Source organism: Podarcis raffonei, chromosome 8 (assembly GCF_027172205.1).
Source record: "Podarcis raffonei isolate rPodRaf1 chromosome 8, rPodRaf1.pri, whole genome shotgun sequence".
Classification (NCBI taxonomy): Eukaryota; Metazoa; Chordata; class Lepidosauria; order Squamata; family Lacertidae; genus Podarcis; species Podarcis raffonei.
The window spans coordinates 3,348,321-3,367,556 of NC_070609.1; the positions used below are offsets into that span (position 1 = coordinate 3,348,321).

Below are 19,236 nucleotides of genomic sequence, written 5' to 3' on the forward strand. Positions count from 1 at the left end.
TTGACACAGACTTAAAAAACAAAGAAAGAAACCTTGCATAATGAATTCACACATAAAAGCCAAGATGTGAAAGAGAGGAAGCAGTGATTAGCTGCAGCCCAGATCTCAGGGCACATGAGGAGCTTTGCGGTGATGCTTCAAAACATACCCCTGGTTTGAGATGATTCCGGGGGAGGAGACGATAAGGGTGAAGGGGAAGCAACATATATGTGGCCTTCACACAGGTTCTCTGCAACGCAGCTTGTTTCGAGTCAACCATAGATGGTGAACCCAGAAATGAACTATGGCAGGATCAAAGTACAGAATTATTATTATTATTATTATTATGCACACGGGTAGCGGGTGGGATGCGGGTGGCGCTGTGGGTTAAACCACAGAGCCTAGGGCTTGCCGATCAGAAGGTCGGCGGTTCGAATCCCCGCGACGGGGTGAGCTCCTGTTGCTCGGTCCCTGCTTCTGCCAACCTAGCAGTTCGAAAGCACGTCAAAGTGCAAGTAGATAAATAGGTACCACTCCGGTGGGAAGGTAAACGGCGTTTCCGTGCGCTGCTCTGGTTCGCCAGATGCGGCTTAGTCATGCTGGCCACATGACCTGAAAGCTGTACACTGGCTCCTTCGGCCAGTAAAGCGAGATGAGCGCCGCAACCCCAGAGTCGGCCACAACTGGACGTAATGGTCAGGGGTCCCTTTACCTTTACCTATTATGCACACAAGAGCTTCTTGTGAACCATTGTCTCTACCCCAAAACTCAAAACATATATCACCTTTTCTGAAAACCTGCCACTCATTTGACAGGGCTTGGTGGACTGCATTCAAGGCCTGAAGGAGAAATTACGACTCAACCTCTAAAGACATCCAAGGGCTGCAGCCATCGCTGCTCTATAACTTTCCAAATACTTTGTCACTCCCCTGAAACCCCTTGACAGAAGTCCTCTCACTGATCTTTTCACAGAATGGTATCATTACGCTTCTCCCGCTTCTCCCAGGCGTCCACCACACATCGCACATCTGTTTTTAATCAGCCAAACAGAAATATTTGTGATGGGAAAGCCGGCACATCGTGCGGGGGGGAAGTCAGAGATAAAGGCTTCCCTGTGACATTAACAAGCAGAGGCTGAAGCTTCACAGGCCTGGGCTTCCTCACATTCCTCAAGCGACTTCCTACCCAATTCTACAAAGATGTACTTGACACCAAAGGATTCCAAAGTGCTCATTAATAAAGAACATCACAACCCGTCAGAGCCACCCCCGACAGGAAAGTAAAAATTAAAAGGGTTTAAAGGCGTTATCTTGGCTCCCCTCCCCCACACAACTGTTGGCATATGGCAGGAATAGCGAAACCGTGCCTCTCCAGATATTGTTGGACTACCATTCTCATTATCCGGAGCCACTGGTTGTGGTGGACGGGGGCTACTGGGAGTCCATCACCGCCTGGAGAGCCACCCCTGGTATTTGTCATTCCATGTTATGGTGGGGGGTGGGGTGGAAGAGGGGGTCAAAAGAAAGTCCTGAACAGAGCTGCAATTTCTGCAACTGTGGGCCTTACGAACCTGGGCAACTAGCCTGCCTGCTCTTGAGGTGGGATAGCTGAAGATGCCAGTGAATCCACAACGCCTTGCTGGTCCACTTGCCCTTAGGTTTGTTTAAGTCATATCTGCAAGATGTAAAAAAGGGAGACCTCATTACCAGGGAGGTTAAATTCTCGAGAATAATCTTTTGGAGAATATTCTCAAGAAGATTCTCGATTAATGAGAATATTAGAGAATTTTCATTTAAAATAGGAGAATATTCATTTTAAATATAATTTTAATGCACTGAAAATGGTATAATTAGTTAATATACATGTTTATCCATTGGTAAACCTGCTCAGATGGCAACCGAAAACTGTACAGATACTTCTATTCAATGGGGCAATGCAGTGAATTCACATTCTTTGGTTTTTTGCACCAAACTTGAAATTGAAAATTCAACGTGAATGTCTCATGTTAATCACTAAGCCTGCCACTAACCCGTATACTCACCATCAACTTTGAATTCTGATTATGTTGCCGACTGCCAATGGTGAATGACACAATGCCCAGTAATGTAACTGGATCAAAAAAATCATTTTTCATTACTTACACTGTCAATATCACAGCTTGACTTATTATTTACTAGATTTTTTTAATGTGTGTTGTAAAACTTGTTGTCAGAGCTGCCCGAGGTCCCAGCTCACAAAGGACCAACGCCGGTTCGTTGTTAAGTACGAAAGTCTTTATTGAAGTTCAGTTTCGCTTTCACAGCCGCAGCGTGCAGCTCTACGTCTCAAACTCTAGACCGCCGAAGCTCCGTCTGAATCTCCTCCCCCCAGACACCAGTTTAAGACTCTAGCCTTGCTCCACCTCTTCCTTTGCTCTCTCCTCCTCTGGTTCCGCCTGTCCGTCGGGGTCTTGCCCTTCCTAGACTCTTCTGACGCTGAGTCCCCTGAGTCTTCCCCCTCCCTCCGGCGGGCTTTAGGACCTGGTTCCCAATCCGGGTTTTCTGCTGTCCCGCGCGCCTGTACATTCGAACTTGGCGCGCGCGCCCAGCCGGCAACCTTCCTCCTGACCTTTACACTGCTGCTGTCACTGCTTCCCCCTTCGGGGAGGCTAGCTGGAACTGACCTCCCCTCCGTTCCCCCACTCTCCGATGGAGGCGTGGTCAGCCCTAACTCATCTTCTCTCCCCGCTGGAGGAGACGCTGGTCCTGACACATGTGACTCTTCCCCCCCACTATGCTCTGGTGGGGAAGCTGGTCCTGATCTCCCGCTGCTGCTTTGGGAGTCCCCGCTGGCCCCTTGTTTCTGGTGCGTCCCCTCTGGGACCCCCCTTGCCCTGACCATCGGCGCCCCCTTCTGGGAATCTTCTGATTCGCTGGAGAAGCTCATGGAATCTCTCGGGTCACTGTCATACTCCCCTACGCTGCCCTCGGATTCTTCCCCTTCGCTCTCCATTTCCTCTCTCCCTTGTGCTTCTGCTCCTGAGCCCCTGACACTTGTTCTTACATTAGAATTTACAGTTTGCAGAGAATATTCTCTGCAGAAGTTTCTAGCAGAGAATATTCTCACCTCACCTCACTACTCATTCCCATCCTGCTTACAAGACCTTTCCTAACAGCTCTCTAGACCAGTGGTCTTCAACCTTTTCAAACCCAGGGCTCCACCTTTGAACGGGGCTGGTGCTCCTGTTGCGACCCACCTGACCCAGTAAGGGGTCCAGACACACCAGCTGAAGATTGTTAAACTATGGAACTCACTTGCACAGGAGACAGTGATGGGCGCCAACCTAGATGGCTCTAAAAGATTGAGACAAATGATGAGGAGGGCTATTGATAGCTATTTGCCATGGTGACTATGCTCTGCCTTCACAGTTCAAGCTTCCAAATAGCAGTTGCTGGAAACCCCAGGAAGGGAAAAGGCTCTTGTGCTTGGGTTCTGCTTTTGGGCTTACCATGAGCATTTTGTCAGCCATTGTTAGAACAGGATAACGGACTAGATGGGCCAGCCGGCTCTTCTGATGTAAGATAAGAGCTCTAGAAGAAATTATTGCTTCCCACAGGCCAGAACATGTCTGATATATCCTCAAATATAGTTTGAACTGAATAGTGATTTGCACCCGGCTCCCTGTGAGCTTCAAGGTTCAGCTGGCTCTGCCCATTCAAACCCACTGGCCTCAGAAGCGTTCCCAATGGGCCTCCTCTCTTACCAGCGGAAACTCTTTCCCCTGTAACCAGATAAGAGTGTGCAAAGTGACCTATGAAATCCCTCACATCTGCTGCCAGGAGAGCGACTCTCTATTAGTCATATCTGAGAACTATCAGACACTAAGAGTCTGGCTGCCAGCTTCACTCAAGAGGCACTGAAATATTCTGCCCCAGAGCTTTTGCCATCAGGACACCAGAGAGAGACCTTGGAAAAGCCAAGCTCAGAATGGGTCTGTGCCAAACTGGACTTCTGGACATTGCTGGTCCAGCTGAATGCACTCACTTCCCTCCCTCTCAAAGAGTCAGGCACCCTCTGATTTCATCCCTCTTTCTAGGGCAGGGGTCAGCAAATGTTTTCAGCAGGGGGCCGGTCCACTGTCCCTCAGACCTTGTGGGGGGCCGGACTATATTTTCTTTTGGGGGGGGGAACGAATTTCTATGCCCCACAAACAACCCAGAGATGCATTTTAAATAAAAGGACACATTCTACTCATGTAAAAACACGCTGATTCCCAGACCGTCCGCAGGCCAGATTTAGAAGGTGATTGGGCCGGATCCGGCCCTGGGGCCTTAGTTTGCCTCCCCATGCTCTAGGGATTAGCATGCCCAGAAGGCAAATGGGTAGATGCAGGCATTAAACAAGGAGGGAGGGCAACAAGAGGTCTATCATCTCTCAGCACACACACAAGCCTCTGCATGGACTGCAGCTCTGAGAGATGCAGGAGGCTCCGGCCAGTTGCAGTCAGCGCCTGAGCAGCCTTCAAAGGAAAGGGGGCAGAGGAGGGAGGCAGGGGGACCAGCAGGCATGCCAGGAATGCAGAGAGATCTGACACAGGCCTCTCCAGCTATCCCACCTCAAGAGCAGGCCAGCTGCTGCACTCTGGGGACCAGCGCTTCAGCAGTCACGTGGCCTTCAGGACCAGTCTATGGCATTTTATAATAATTAATCAATTAATTAATTAATAATAAATTTATGCCCCACCCATCTGGCTGGGTTTCCCCAGCCACTCTGGGAAGCTTCCCACAAAATATTAAAATACAGTGGTACCTCGGGTTACATACGCTTCAGGTTACAGACTCTGCTAACCCAGAAATATTACCTCGGGTTAAGAACTTTGCTTCAGGATGAGAACAGAAATTGTGCTCCAGCGGCGTGGCAGCAGCAGGAGGCCCAATTAGCTAGAGTGGTGCTTCAGGTTAAGAACAGTTTCAGGTTAAGAATGGACCTCCGGAACGAATTAAGTACATAACCCGAGGTACCACTGTACAATAGTCAGTTAAACATTAAAAGCTTCCCTAAACAGGGCTGCCTTCAGATGTCTTCTAAAAGTCTGGTAGTTGTTTTTCTCTTTGACATCTGGTAGGAGGAAGTTCCACAGGGCGGGCGCCACTACAGTGGTACCTCGGGTTACATACGCTTCAGGTTACAGACTCCGCTAACCCAGAAATAGTACCTCGGGTTAAAAACTTTGCTTCAGGATGAGAACAGAAATCATGCTCCAGCGGCAGCAGGAGGCCCCATGAGCTAAAGTGGTGCTTCAGGTTAAGAACAGTTTCAGGTTAAGAACGGACCTCCGGAACGAATTAAGTACTTAACCCGAGGTACCACTGTACCGAGAAGGCCCTCTGCCTGGTTCCCTGTAACTTGGCTTCATGCAGCAATGGAACTGCCAGAAGGCTGTTCTTTAGGGGGCTTGAGTGGGACAGAGCACATCATTTAAAACACAGAATGCGATCCAGCTGTTTTGAGGCAGCATGGAAATGAAAACCCAACACTGCGCCCTGGGTCAAGTCCCTCTCCCTCACTCGGCCACCCAAAATTGACCACTGGAGGTGACCATCTCACCTTCCCTTGTGGCAGGGATGCCTCTGGTGGAGACACCAGGCGCAAAGCCTTCCCTGGGGCCACAGGAACTGGGAGTCAAGGCTGAGCCACGGAAATGCCGTGCCAGCCCTCCACACACAAACAGCAGTGGTGCTGTCAGGTTAGACAAGCCAGACAGGAAGTTGCATTGTACACAGTCAGGCCGCTGGTCCAGTTAAATCTGCATTGTCTACACACCGCCTGCATCAGCAGTCCAGGGTTTCAGACAGGAGCCTGACCCAGCCCTCCTGGAAAATGTTGAGGGTGGAAGCCGGGACCTTCTGCCAGTGAGCAGTGGCCCAGGGAGGAATATTTGAAGACAAGGGAAATATGCAAGGAAAACTCACTCCCCCACCTTACAGGGGTTTGCTGTTTCGCTTTGAATGGCCAAAGAGGTGGTCAGAAGGCGCCTTGTGGGGGCTAAGACAGTCTGAGTGGTGCATGAATAGCAGACCTCCCTGTAGGAGGCTCATCTAGGCCACCCTGTGCACTCCCCAGAGGAAAGGGAAGATCTGGATGTTTAAGGAATCACAATCCTCAGCAGATTCCTCCCACCACCTCCAGAAATCCCAGTTGCGACGGGCCTTTTAAAAGGGGGGGGGTGTCCTTTCCCCATTTTGCACAATGCCCTCAGGTGCAGAACCATAAATGTCACAGGGCTTGTGGCGGCAGCAGCGCTTCCGCAAGCGATTACTATTTGGTGGTAATTAAGCTGCTAGTTGATTGAGCAAGACCCTTAATTAGCTCTTTACATCATTACCAAAATTACAGCATATTTCCCCTGCTAAAAACACACACGTGGGATGGGAGGGAAGGACAGTTTGGTGGAACTCACAGCAATTGCTACTCATCTTCATTAGCGGGAAGCATACCCATTACTTTAAAAATATCTAAGTGAGTCTAAGGGGAAGGTTCTGCTGCTAAACAACTCCTCCCTTTCCTCGCCTGTTGCTCATCTTAACCACGATGGCGCTGGGACAACCTCTCCACTAGAGAATGGCACCTCCCCACTACAGAAAAGCTAGGAAGCGTCACCTCTCCCCTACTTCCCTCTGTAAAGCAGGTGTCAATATATATTTAAAAGATGCAGCCTAATACAGTGGTGCCTCACAAGACGAAAATAATTCGTTCCGCAAGTTTTTTCTTCTTGCGAGTTTTTCGTCTTGCGAAGCACGGTTTCCCATAGGAATGCATTGAAAATCAATCAATGCGTTCCTAGGGAAACCGCCTTCAGACCAGGTCCGGGGACAGTCTGTCCCCCGACCTTTTCTGAAGGCTGGGGGGGGGAGAAGGGCTTTTCTTCCCACCGCCAGCCTTCAGAAGGCTGTTCTGAAGGCTGGCGGTGGGAAGAAAAGCCCTTCTCCCCACCTCCCACCCCGCAAGCTCTGGGGACAGGAGGGCTTTCCTCCCGACTGAAGGCCGGCGGTGGGCCAAAGTCTTTGCTCTCCCCCCCCCCCCGCCTGCCTTCAAAAGCCGTCGGGATAGCGGAGAAACGCGCTGCGCTTCTCCGCTATCCCGGGAAGGCCGACGGGGGGCAAAAGTCTTTGCTCCCGATGGCCAGCATTTTAAAAGCGGTCTGGGATAGCGGGAAACCGCAGCGCGCTTCCCTGCTATCCCGGACTGCTTTTAAAATGCTGGCGGTGGGGAGCAAAGCCTTTCGGCCCCCGCCGGCCTTCCTGGACCTCTTCTGAAGGCCGGAGGGGGGCGAAAGGCTTTGCTCCCCACCGCCAGCATTTAAAAGAGGTCCCCGGAGATTTCCCTATGGGCTTTCTTCTTGCGAAGCAAGCCCATAGGGAAATTCGTCTTGCGGAACGACTCAAAAACGGAAAACTCTTTCGTCTTGCGAGTTTTTCGTTTTGCGAGGCGTTCGTCTTGCGAGGCACCACTGTACTTGATCATCTTCTCTCACCCCCATCCCAAAAAGCTCTGCAAGTCTCAGCCAACTCCTTTAGAATGACTTAGAGGCAGATCTGTAGGGAAATGGATGAATCTAATTGATTTACCAAGCTTTTCTCTCTCTGTGTGTGTGTGTGTGTGTTTTGTGCTAGTTTAACTAAGATTCGTTTTATTAATCACAACCTTTCCTTTCTGTGACACATCATTCCATCTTGCTTGCTTCAGAGCCAAGAACTACGATACCAGCTATTTATAATGCGAATAATTTAAAACTAATTTCTACCCATTAAAGTAATTCCTGACAATTGCCTTGTCATTTTCACTCTAAATACTCCAAGTTCCCTCCTGCAAGGCTGGCTATGTCAGAAAGAGTCTGCCAGAGTTTGCTCATTCAAACATGTCCCCAACATTCAAAACCCTCATTACTTTTCAAAGCACAATGTAAACAAAGGAAGGGAAACACAGAAACGAGGCAACAACTGAAGCATCTCAAGCACAGGAAAATTCCTAGGAACTCTGTGCACTCCAGCAGTGGATTAGCATGAAGCTGAGAGCGAGGAGGTTTCTGGAATTTCCAGAGACTTCCTAGTTATCTGGATTAAGAGCAAGAGGGGCAAACAAGCAGCACTATTAGGACCACACACAATTCACAAGTTTATATTGTATATATAGTAAAAGCTATGGTTTTCCCAGTAGTGATGTATGGAAGTGAGAGCTGGACCATCAAGAAGGCTGATCGCCGAAGAATGGATGCTTTTGAATTCTGGTGCTGGATGAGACACTTGAGAGTCCCATGGACTGCAAGAAGATCCAACCTATCCATTCTGAAGGAAATCAGCCCTGAGTGCTCACTGGAAGGACAGATCCTGAAGCTGAGGCTCCAAGACTTTGGCCACCTCATGAGAAGAGAAGACTCCCTGGAAAAGACCCTGATGTTGGGAAAGATGGAGGGCACAAGGAGAAGGGGGTGACAGAGGACGAGATGGTGGGACAGTGTTCTTGAAGCGACCAGCATGAGTTTGACCAAACTGTGGGAGGCAGTGGAAGACAGGAGTGCCTGATGTGCTCTGGTCCATGGGGTCACGAAGAGGCGGACACGACTAAACGACAACAACATCATATATCCCAATCTTCTCCTCTAATGAGCTCACAATTCTGCCCCATTTAATCCCCACCCTGTGAGGTAGGTTAGGCTGAGAAGCAGTGACTGGCCTAAGGTCACACCCAATGAGTGTCTTGGCCTAATGGGGGGTGGGTTTGAACCATGGTCTCCCAGATCCTAGTCCGACACTCTAACCACTGCACCACACTGGCCCTCTGGTTCACTTGCGTATGCAGCTCACTTCTGTGTGAGGCTCTTGCCCTGGGCCTAACCATGAAGCCACACACCTGGAAGAGGTACCTTGCTTCGGCGATTGGGCCTCTGCTCTTCTCTTTCTCCACCGGACTCGAAAATTCCATTTAACAGGCTGACAGATTACACACCTCTCCCTGTCGGACTCCCATCAGCAAGATGAGACAACCGTTGCATTCCACCCTGTGCCTGTATGCAGATAGCACCACACAGGAGAATAAAGTTTCCCAAACACTTGTCTTTGGTTCTCTGGGACAAAGCCAAGGAGAAAAGGTCAAGGATGTAGCAATGCTGGCAAGTTCACCATGGGCACGCAGACCTCTGTGGCAGGAACGTGAAAGGGGGGAGGGGAGGCAACTGGCGTGGTAAAATAAACGAGGAACATGAAGATATATGCAGCAGACTAATCACATGAGAGGGACGCGGGTGGCGCTGTGTGGTAAACCACTGTGCCGCTTGGGTTCGCCAATCGAAAGGTCGGCGGTTCAAATCCCTACGACGGGGTGAGCTCCCGTTGCTCGGTCCCTGCTCCTGCCAACCTAGCAGTTCAAAAGCACACACTGCAAGTAGATAAATAGGTACCGCTCCGGTGGGAAGGTAAACGGCGTTTCCATGCGCTGCTTTGGTTTCACCAGAAGCAGCTTAGTCATGCTGACCCCATGACCCGGAAAACTGTCTGCAGAAGCGGACAAACGCCAGCTCCCTCAGCCTGTAAAGCGAGATGAGCGCCGCAACCGCAGAGTCGTTCATGACTGGACTTAACTGTCAGGGGTCCCTTTACCTTTACAGTGGTACCTCGGGTTAAGTACTTAATTCGTTCCGGAGGTCTGTTCTTATCCTGAAACTATTCTTAACCTGAAGCACCACTTTAGCTAATGGGGCCTCCTGCTGCTGCCGCGCTGCCAGAGCCCGATTTCCGTTCTCATCCTGAACCAAGTTCTTAACCTGAAGCACTATTTCTGGGTTAGCGGAGTCTGTAACCTGAAGCGTATGTAACCTGAAGCGTATGTAACCCAAGGTACCACTGTACCTTTAATCACATGAGAGGGAGGTTTGAGCTTCCTTTTCCTCTGCAGTTCCTGGGCATAAGTGTGCATCTCTCAGATGCAACTGGCTCGAAGAGAAGGCGTTCCCCCTCTACAGCATTTTATTTCCAAGAGCAGCTTGCACAAGAGATGGTGCTTCAACCACTAGTGAAGTGGAGGAGGGGAAATACAGAGAAGTGCAGCTCCTTCTGGGCTTTTATCTAGAGCAGGAACAATAAACTCACCTGCACAAGAACTACAGTTACTGGGAAGCAAATAAAGGGGTAATGAAACTTTTCAGTTTAATTGCACGACAGACAGACAAATTAGCACAGAAGCAGCCTGAGAATGAAGACACCAATCACAAAGAGGTCGGATCCATTCCGTTTATCTGATGCAGCTCCTAACTTCGCACCAGCATTTCAAACAGTATTAATTATTCGGAAGATGGTCTGCAATTCCAGTTAAAAGCTAGAGACTGAAATTCAGCTGGCTGAGTATCTTTTGTTAAAGCTCACGGTGTTTTACAAGTTGACCCGATTCAGCCAGAAGTCAACACCTCTGAGATCAATGGCGCTCCCTCCCTGGGAATCACGCTCAGGAATGCAGCTGGGCTGATTCTAATAAACTGGGCCTTCTGCTCAGTGCTCCTGCTCTGTGGGTGTCAGCAAAATAATAGATCAACACAGCTGTCTGTCTTTTTGGAATCTTCTTAAGGGAACGGAGGCTGCACTGCGCTTCACCAATTACCAGAACACCACAGCTATTTCAAGGAGCTAACTCAAAGGGTTAAAGAACAACAAGGTGAGGAATATGAGAAGGGTGGGATTATGGAAGTCTAAGGCCCTGAGAGCTGGGGGTTCCTGCCCCCCTAATATCCTCTCTGCAGCAGCCCTAGTTCTGAAATCTCCCATTAAAGCCACATAAAGGGAGCAGGTGCCAGCAAAAAGCAGAGGTTTTCTTCCTTGGAGGAAAGCAAAGCAGCACAAAGATTTTTCCCCCCCAATGCGGGTGTACAAATGCTGCTGCTGAGCTGTGTTTGGGACTTACGCAGCAGCCTGCCTCACTGGGCCCATACAAGAGAATTAGCTATCTGGGATTAGCCAAATCAGCAAAGCGCTCAGAAATTGCCTCTCTTTTCTTTCCTGAATGAGTGTGTTCCCATTAAGCCTGGAGAGAAAAAAAGGGGGGGGAGGGATGGAGGAAGAAGAGCACAGTTAAAGCTTCCATCTTAACAATTATGGAAACCTTGGAGAAAAGCAAGGCCCAAATCCTGAGCAAAGCCTTGCGCAAGCTGGGAGAACTGCCGGGAGATATCGGCTGCACAAGGACGATGCACAGTGGTTGTTTTTCAAAAGCAGACTGCCTGACTCCACTGTGCACATTCCTCCGTGCCAGAGAAAATCTGCTTTTATTAAGAGACGCAGGTGCAGTTGAACTCGAGGGCAAGAGGCAAGGTTGGGTAGCCAGGAAATTTCTTGCACAACGGCAACAAAAAAGTCATTCACGGTAGAAATGGGCAAGCCATTAACATTCCAGTGCTGCCCACACCATTGCAGGGCGGGTGGAGGAGAGAGAGAGTCAGCAATGAGACCTTGGATTTGGGGGATCCATTCACAAAACCGCCTGATCCCCAATTGGCTTCAAGACCTACAGCATCTAGAAGAAGAGGCTAGGGGTATGTAATCTATACAGTTCGTTTAGTTAACTTAATAATATTTTTCTACCGCTTACCATTAGAAGAGAATTCTCAAAATGCATCCCAGCAGATCGCAGAGCTCAAACCTGGCTGCCATGCTACTGGAGCCCGGCACTGACTCAGTGCCATAATGGATGCTCAGAGCAGACCTTCGAAATTCCCTGGAAGAGGACCCCCAACAAACCAGGCTAGAGGAGATCAGAGACGCACTAACAGGCAAAAGTGGAGGCAGCGGACAAGTTCACTGAGCCCCACCACCACCCCGAACTTGCCCGTTCTCCCAGCCCCTGAAAGCCCATGGAAGATAAATTACTCAAGAGTGTCAAAGGATAACTTGGCTCTCACCTGTAACACAGATCCGTTAAGTTATGTGGAGGTGGGGCTTGGTCTGGCGATTAGAGCTTGCACAAGCACATCCAGCCTCAGACCTGCCTTGAGGTTTTACAAGCCATGTATGGACACTATCTGATTTTCAGAGGGAAGCTTCACTGGCTGCTTATTTGCTCCTGGATGTAATCTAATATGCAGGTTTTGAGCTTTGAAGTCCTAAATGGCCGGGGTCCTGAGTACCTTAGGAAGCACCTGCTCCCATACATCCCGCCCCGTTCTCTCAGACTGACAAGAGAGACATTTGGGGTGGCTGGAAGACACAGGGGCTCAACATATACAGTTGTGGTGCCACTCCATCTGCAGAGGCTGCTTCCCCAGGAAATCTTTCCTTGTTGTCCGTTCAACAGCTGGCAAAAACATTTCTTCTTTTTCAAGAATTCCTTCTGGCTGACTGTGCCCTGTTCTTAACTGCTGCTGCTGCTTCATCTATCTGTCTTTGGCTTTTAGGATTATGTTGGTGTTTTGTGAATTTTTTATTACTGCTTTATTTCATTGCCATGTTGCATGTCACTCCAAGTGCCGTTCTGGCAGAAAATGCGGCTTTAAATTGTTGGAAGTACAGGCATACCAACAGACAGTCTAATGGATTCTCAGAGTACTTCCATTTTTAATCAATTCAGAGTTCGCTGCCTTAAAATTGCAGCCACGCTACGTTTTTCTCCTGCAGTGTTAAGACAACAGGCTCCCCATCTGTCTTGTGTCTACTTCCCCTGCCCAATTATCACATTTCCACATGTCAGGCTATTTGCATCTGTAAGTCACCAAAGTAATGCCATTCAAGTTCAACATCACTCTAAATATATATATATATATGTGAGCTAAAATTATTCCTAGACACCAGAAGTGGCTTTTTAAGGTGATAGAATTAAACTTAGGCACCTTGCAGCACAAGCCTTAAAAAATAATAATTAAAGCTTCCAGGGATCAGATTTTGAGGTGCCTGGCTCTGCCCACACCACCACATTATCAATATGCATCCATGAAATTGTGAATAGCACAAAGGGCACAGGCAAGAGGCTTCCACCCTGTCCAGTCTATGAACGCATCAAACTGTACACTGAACAGATGGGAGACTCCCCCCCCCTCTCGAGCATAGAGGTTCAAAGAGACAGTCTTCCATATGTTCTTCAGGCACTCAAAATTAGACCATAAGGCTCTGCAAAAGAGCGAGGCTTCCAACTCAGATGTAAAAATATCTCTTCCGCCTCCCCCCCCCCGTCTTTTCCTTTCCACTCAAAACCATGAAATTTTTCATTTGAAAGAAGACAAAAATCAAGTAGCAAGGTTTCAACAGGAAGACTTTTAAAAAAGCAGACTTTTTTCACATACAGGCTGCACTTGGTTACACCTACATTGGCTCCCAGTACATTTCCGAGCACAATTCAAAGTGTTGGGGCTGAACTTTAAAGCCCTAAACGGCATCAGCCCAGTATACCTGAAGGAGCATCTCCACCCCCATCGTTCTGCCCAGACACTGAGGTCCAGCTCCGAGGGACCTCTGGTGGTTCCCTCACTGCGAGAAGCAAAGTTACAGGGAACCAGGCAGAGGGCCTTCTCAGTAGTGGTGCCTGCCCTGTGGAACGCCCTCCCATCAGATGTCAAAGAAATAAAAAACTATCTGACATTTAGAGGACATCTGAAGGATCATAGGGTGCTTTAGTAAAGGTAAAGGTACCCCTGCCCGTACGGGCCAGTCCTGCCAGACTCTAGGGTTGTGCGCTCATCTCACTCTAGAGGCCGGGAGCCAGCGCTGTCCGCAGACACTTCCGGGTCACGTGGCCAGCGTGACAAGCTGCATCTGGCGAGCCAGCGCAGCACACGGAACGCCGTTTACCTTCCCGCTGGTAAGCGGTCCCTATTTATCTACTTGCACTGGTGTGCTTTCAAACTGCTAGGTCGGCAGGTGCTGGGACCGAACAATGGGAGCGCACCCCGCCGCGGGGATTCGAACCGCCGACCATGCGATCGGCAAGTCCTAGGCGCTGAGGTTTTACCCACAGCGCCACCCGCGTCCCTCATAGGGTGCTTTACAAAACCACAAAAATACATAGCAACAAACCAAACAATATCCTCCTCGATAATTGCAGGTGCCAGGTAGCAGGTGATGCCTGGGGGTCAAATTTTAGATTGTAAGCATCTCAGGGCAGGGCCCTTTCTTCTTGGGCTCCCTACAACAATAAGCTATACATATAACAGTTGAAAATATTAAGTACAATTTCACACAGAGAAATCATTAAGAGGGAAGCAAGTGCTTCTGATTTAGACGGCTTTTAAAAAATTAGATAAATTCATGGAGCAGAGGTCTCATCTACACCTAGTCGAGCATCATGTTACCCACAGTGGCTGACCCGATCCTTGTGATAAGTAGGGCCTGAGAGCAGCCTCAGCTCTTCCCGCTTGGAACTCCCATCAAATGGAATTCAGAATCCTCCTACTCCTGGTGGTGGAGGCAGAACACAGCCACTGCGGCTCATACCTTATCCTCCAGAAATTGGGCTAAACCCCTTTTATTTTATTTTTTTATAAGATATTTATTGAGATTTTACAAAAAATAGACAAAAGTTTACAAAGAAAAATAAAAATAAAAATACAGAAAAGAAAAATACAATAATCAAAAAAGTAAAAACACATAATTAAAAGAAAAGAAAAAAATAGGAAAAAAATAGATCCATTTTTATGCCTTTTGCTTCATTTACTAGTTTCCTTTACTTCCACCAGCCTCCCCTTTTTGTATTCCCATTTACCTAATCAATTCAGCAAATCCTTGGCCTATTTCCTTTATCTTAACTCTTTATCTTGACATATTTATAAATGAATATTTTCATCCTTTGTCAATCTATTTTTAACATATTCTTTTTAACTTTGTTGCTAACACCTCTTATTTTCGATCCAACGTCAAATTAACATTCTATAATTTTACAATATTTCTGCAAATAGTCCTTAAATTTCTTCCAATCTTCTTCCACCGACTCTTCTCCCAGGTCACGGATTCTGCCAGTCATTTCAGCCAGTTCCATGAAATCCATCAACTTCATCTGCCATTCTTCCAGAGTGGGTAAGTCTTGCGTCTTCCAATACTTTGCAATAAGTATTCTTGCTGCTGTTGTCGCATACATAAAGAAAGTTCTATCCTTCTTTGACACCAATTGGCCGACTATGCCCAGGAGAAAGGCCTCTGGTTTCTTCAGAAAGGTGTACCTAAGTACCTTTTTCATTTCATTATATATCATCTCCCAGAAAGCCTTAATCCTTGGGCACGTCCACCAAAGGTGAAAGAATGTACCTTCAGTCTCCTTACATTTCCAACACTTATTATCGGGCAAATGGTAGATTTTTGCAAGCTTGACTGGTGTTGTGTCTTTTCAGACTCAGTTTTCGGTATAAGGGTGATGTAGGCTTCTTTCCACGACTCTGGTGCTTTTTTCCCCTCCAAAATTTCATTACAAACCTCCTTTAGTGGTTGAATTAGCCAGTCTTTCAAAGATTTGTAATATTTTGAGGTTAAACCATCCGGCCCTGGAGATTTGCCCAACTGCATGTTCTGAATGGCACCTTCTATCTCTTGTTCTGTGATTTTATGGTTCAACATTGTCTTATCTTCTTGAGAGATTTTTTGTAATCCATTTGTTTCTATAAATTGGTCTATGTCAGACTCTTTCTGTGGCCCTTGTGTATATAGCTGTTTAAAATACCTCTGGAAACAGTTTCTAATTTCCCCTGGATTCTGAATGTTCTTTCCTTCCACTTCCAAATTAGTAATGGTATTGAGCTTTTGTCTTTTTTTCATTTGCCAGGCTAACAATTTTCCACATTTATTAGCCGATTCAAATGTCCTTTGTCTCTTTGGTTTGATTTTCCATTCAATTTCCTGATTCATCATTTTCATATATTGCACTTGATATAACTTTATGTCTCTCAGAATCTCTTGTGACTTTGGTTTCGCTCTTAGTTTCTTCTCACCCTCTTTTATTTTTTCCAAAATGTTATCTTTTTTCTCATTTTGGGTTCTCTTCTTTATTGCGTTCTGTTGAATCAGAAACCCCCTCATAACTGCTTTACTTGCGTCCCAGATTATTCTTTTTTCAGTATTAGTGTTCAAATTTATCTCAAAATAGTCTTTCAAAGTTTTTTGGGGCCTTCTTGATAACCTCTTGGTCTCTAAACAAGGTGTCATTCATCCTCCATCTGAAGGAGCCGGTTGATGTTAGCTTCATATCCATTTTCACAGCATTATGGTCGGAGCAGATTTTAGGGCAAATTTCCACTTTTCGAACCTTTGGTGCCGTTCCTCTAGTTATCCATATTTGGTCAATTCTTGTCCATGTCATTTGGGCTTCAGAAAAGAATGTTCCCTCTCTTCCTAAGGGGTTCTTAACTCTCCAAATGTCAATCAAATCCAGATTGTCAGTCAGTTCAAAGAAAGTTTTTGGTAGTCTGCTGGGCTAAACCCCTTTTAAAGCCATCCAACTTTCTGGCTGTCATTACACCTTGTGGCAGAAGATTCCATGTTTTTAATGTTCAGCTTCCGCATCAGATGGTCCTGGGCTCTGGTACTATGAGACAGATGAAAACTTCCTTTTCCCCCAGACCATGCTTTATTTTATCATGTCCTTTATCAATTTCCTCCCCACAAACTAAAAGACCCCCAACATTGGCACCTTATTTCCTAGGGGAGGGGCTCTACCCCCTGTGACAACAAAGGAGAGCCTCCTCATGCAGAGGCAATATACCACAGAATATACCACATGCTCGGAAGTTTCTCGCCGGCCACTGCTAGGAGTTGGAAAGGTGGAGTAGACCGAACCATATTCTGATCAAGAATAGGCAAGGGGTTTGGTTCTGAAGTTACTCACTCGTAAGAACAAGCAGTGATGCTCAAGCAGAATTTTTCATTCAAATCTTCGTGGCCAATGCAAGCAGCATCTTTTAAAGAGAGGATATTGGGAGATTTGGGGAAATGCAGTAGTACAGCAGGGAGTCTGAATGACCAGAACTTTGGGGTAATACTAGACAGGACCACCTTGTGCATAGCCAGGCCCCTCTCCTCCCACTGCCTACAAGCAGTCCGCTTCCTGAACTCAACAACGATGCTTCCGGAGTCTTATTTCCACAAGTCTTTTTATCCCCAGCCAGAGTTGTAAGAGGCAAAGAACAATATATTTATTCATCCAGCAGGTTTGTTCCGTTACCAGAAGTTGAGCATTTTCTTTAAAATGTTGCTGGGATTAGTTAATGTTTTCGCTGGCAAGAGAAAGCTGCTTCTTGGCTAGCTTTCAGGCCTTGTTTGGTGCTTCGTATTGAGAGCATTCTTTTGCGCTGCCAGAGTCAATCACATCTCTTCCCCCTCCAACCTTGCAGCTGGAGGTTTCCAGCAAATGGCAATTTGTAGATACCCAGTAAGAATCACAGCTCCTCCCCGCCAGGGCTCTTTTGCCCCAGGGTTCATTAGACCCTGAGAATTCTAGTTCTCATCTTGTTTAAAGCAGCAAGTTTCTAGCCCTCACCATTTGTAGAGAGGCAACTCCAACGGCAAACATTTCAAAGCCAAATAATTCTCCCTCCCCCTCATGAAGAATTTGCAATTGTGCCACATGCCTTAGGGACTATTGCCAGGTTTACAAATGGTTTCATCTTCAGTTTCCCTGGGTTCTCCTTTGGTTGCTTCCTTGCTGAGAGATCCTCTCCTCCTTTGAAGTGGTTCCAAGCTAGTTATTATACACAACAGTGTCAGCTTGCCAGAAGGGGCCAAGAGCTACAGATCTGCTTTTTGCATCGGAGGGTTTGTCAATTTTGTGAAACATTTTGAGAGTGCTTTTCTATTTCTTCCATGATTAGTTATTATCATGAGACACAACCCCTGCAACAAATCTCTCTTTTGGTTGGCATGTCCAAGGGGTAAAAGAGGTTAAAATGAGCTGGAAGACAATCAACTCCTGACAAGACTAGACTCGCTTTTACTACAGACCTAGACAAACACAATTTTGAGTCATCCATCTCATATATATCATGGGACAATCAGTATCAGCCTCAGTTCTACTGGTGGATAGAAATCAGTTTTGTAGAGAAACCCAGTGACCTTGTGAAAGAGCTACAATACACAGCACTCAGTAAGGTACATGACTGGAACATCCTGGGAGGCCTTACTGGTGCAGGCAGGATTTGTTCCCCCAATTAACTGGAGACAGTATCTGATCCATGACTGGGTAAACAAGCCTGCAGAAATGCACCTGATAAGGAGCTACCTGAACACACAGACTGCCTCTTTATTCTGAGCAAGGGTTTATTGGGAGCAGATTTCTTCCATCACTTGCTCAGCTCACAAGGTCCAAGAGATCCCATGACAGATGGTAGCAGTTACTGTAGTAGCTAGCACCAAACTTGGATCAGGAAAACCCCAAATCAGACTCCTGTTAAGCTGCCAGTCAGAAAGGGTGGCCCTGGGCAAGTGACACTCTCTTGGCTAATCTACGTCACACGGCTGTTGCGAGGTTAAAACACCCCTTCTGAGCTCTTCTGAAAAACAAGGATACAAATATTGATTGTCCACTGCTGACAAGTTACATTTCAGACACTTGGCCCATGGGGGAGATAAGGATTTGGCTCTTGGGCTGGATCCTATTCCCTCAAGTCTGTTTCTCAAGTTACATTTCTGTAACCATAAGAGCTAGAATGAAAACAATATACAGTGGTACCTCGGGATGCGAACGGGATCCGTTCCGGAGCCCCGTTCGCATCCTGAATGGAACGTAAGACATGACAGCACGTCTGCGGATGTCGCGTTTTGCCGCTTCTGCGCTCCGTTACTTCTGGGTTGCAGCGTGCAACCCGAAAGCGCTCAACCTGAAGCACATTCAACCCGAGGTATGACTGTACTGCTGTATGGAGTGTCCCTATTGAGGGCCCTAGCCAGCTATGCCCTGCTCCAGGATACTCCATTCCCTCGCCTCTAAGCAGTGAGCCAGCATCTCATGGCATTGAATACGCTCAGATCTTACTGGCTGTTTTGCCTCCTCTCCCTGCCCTTCATGTATTCCAAAGCCTTCTGGTACCTCCTTCTTTTGCATGGATGGTGCCATTTTTGACACACAAGGACCAGCACTCAGAGATCTGAGTTTACTATTATTGCATTATGTTACAGTAATGGATTCTCCAGGTGCCTGTGAACCGCATACAAACACTTGAATGAATGTGGCTTGTGGGCTGCTGTAGGAAGTGCAAATCCTAAACAACCAAAAGGGGAATCTCTCCACTTCAAAGAAAAACAAAAAAGGTTTTGCAGATGATACAGG

General features: G+C 47.4%; 1 protein-coding gene across 4 annotated transcripts in view; it reads right to left on the reverse strand.

Annotated features, from left to right (window-relative positions):
- Nucleotides 1-18,565, reverse strand: part of PAK4 (p21 (RAC1) activated kinase 4) — a 78,080-nt gene extending 59,515 nt beyond the window's left edge. Inside the window, exons 1-3 of one of the 4 annotated variants that reach the window (XM_053397655.1) lie at nucleotides 18,268-18,557; nucleotides 16,801-16,870; nucleotides 1,550-1,653 (exon numbers count right to left, since the gene is read on the reverse strand). In XM_053397655.1, coding sequence (XP_053253630.1) covers nucleotides 1,550-1,653; nucleotides 16,801-16,870; nucleotides 18,268-18,286 — 193 coding nt within the window. In that variant the 5' untranslated portion in view covers nucleotides 18,287-18,557. Of the gene's footprint in view, nucleotides 1-1,549; nucleotides 1,654-16,800 lie in introns of all 4 variants that reach the window. The other 3 variants (XM_053397660.1, XM_053397654.1, XM_053397658.1) reach the window with 3 other exon arrangements.
- Between the last annotated feature and the right edge of the window lie 671 nt (nucleotides 18,566-19,236).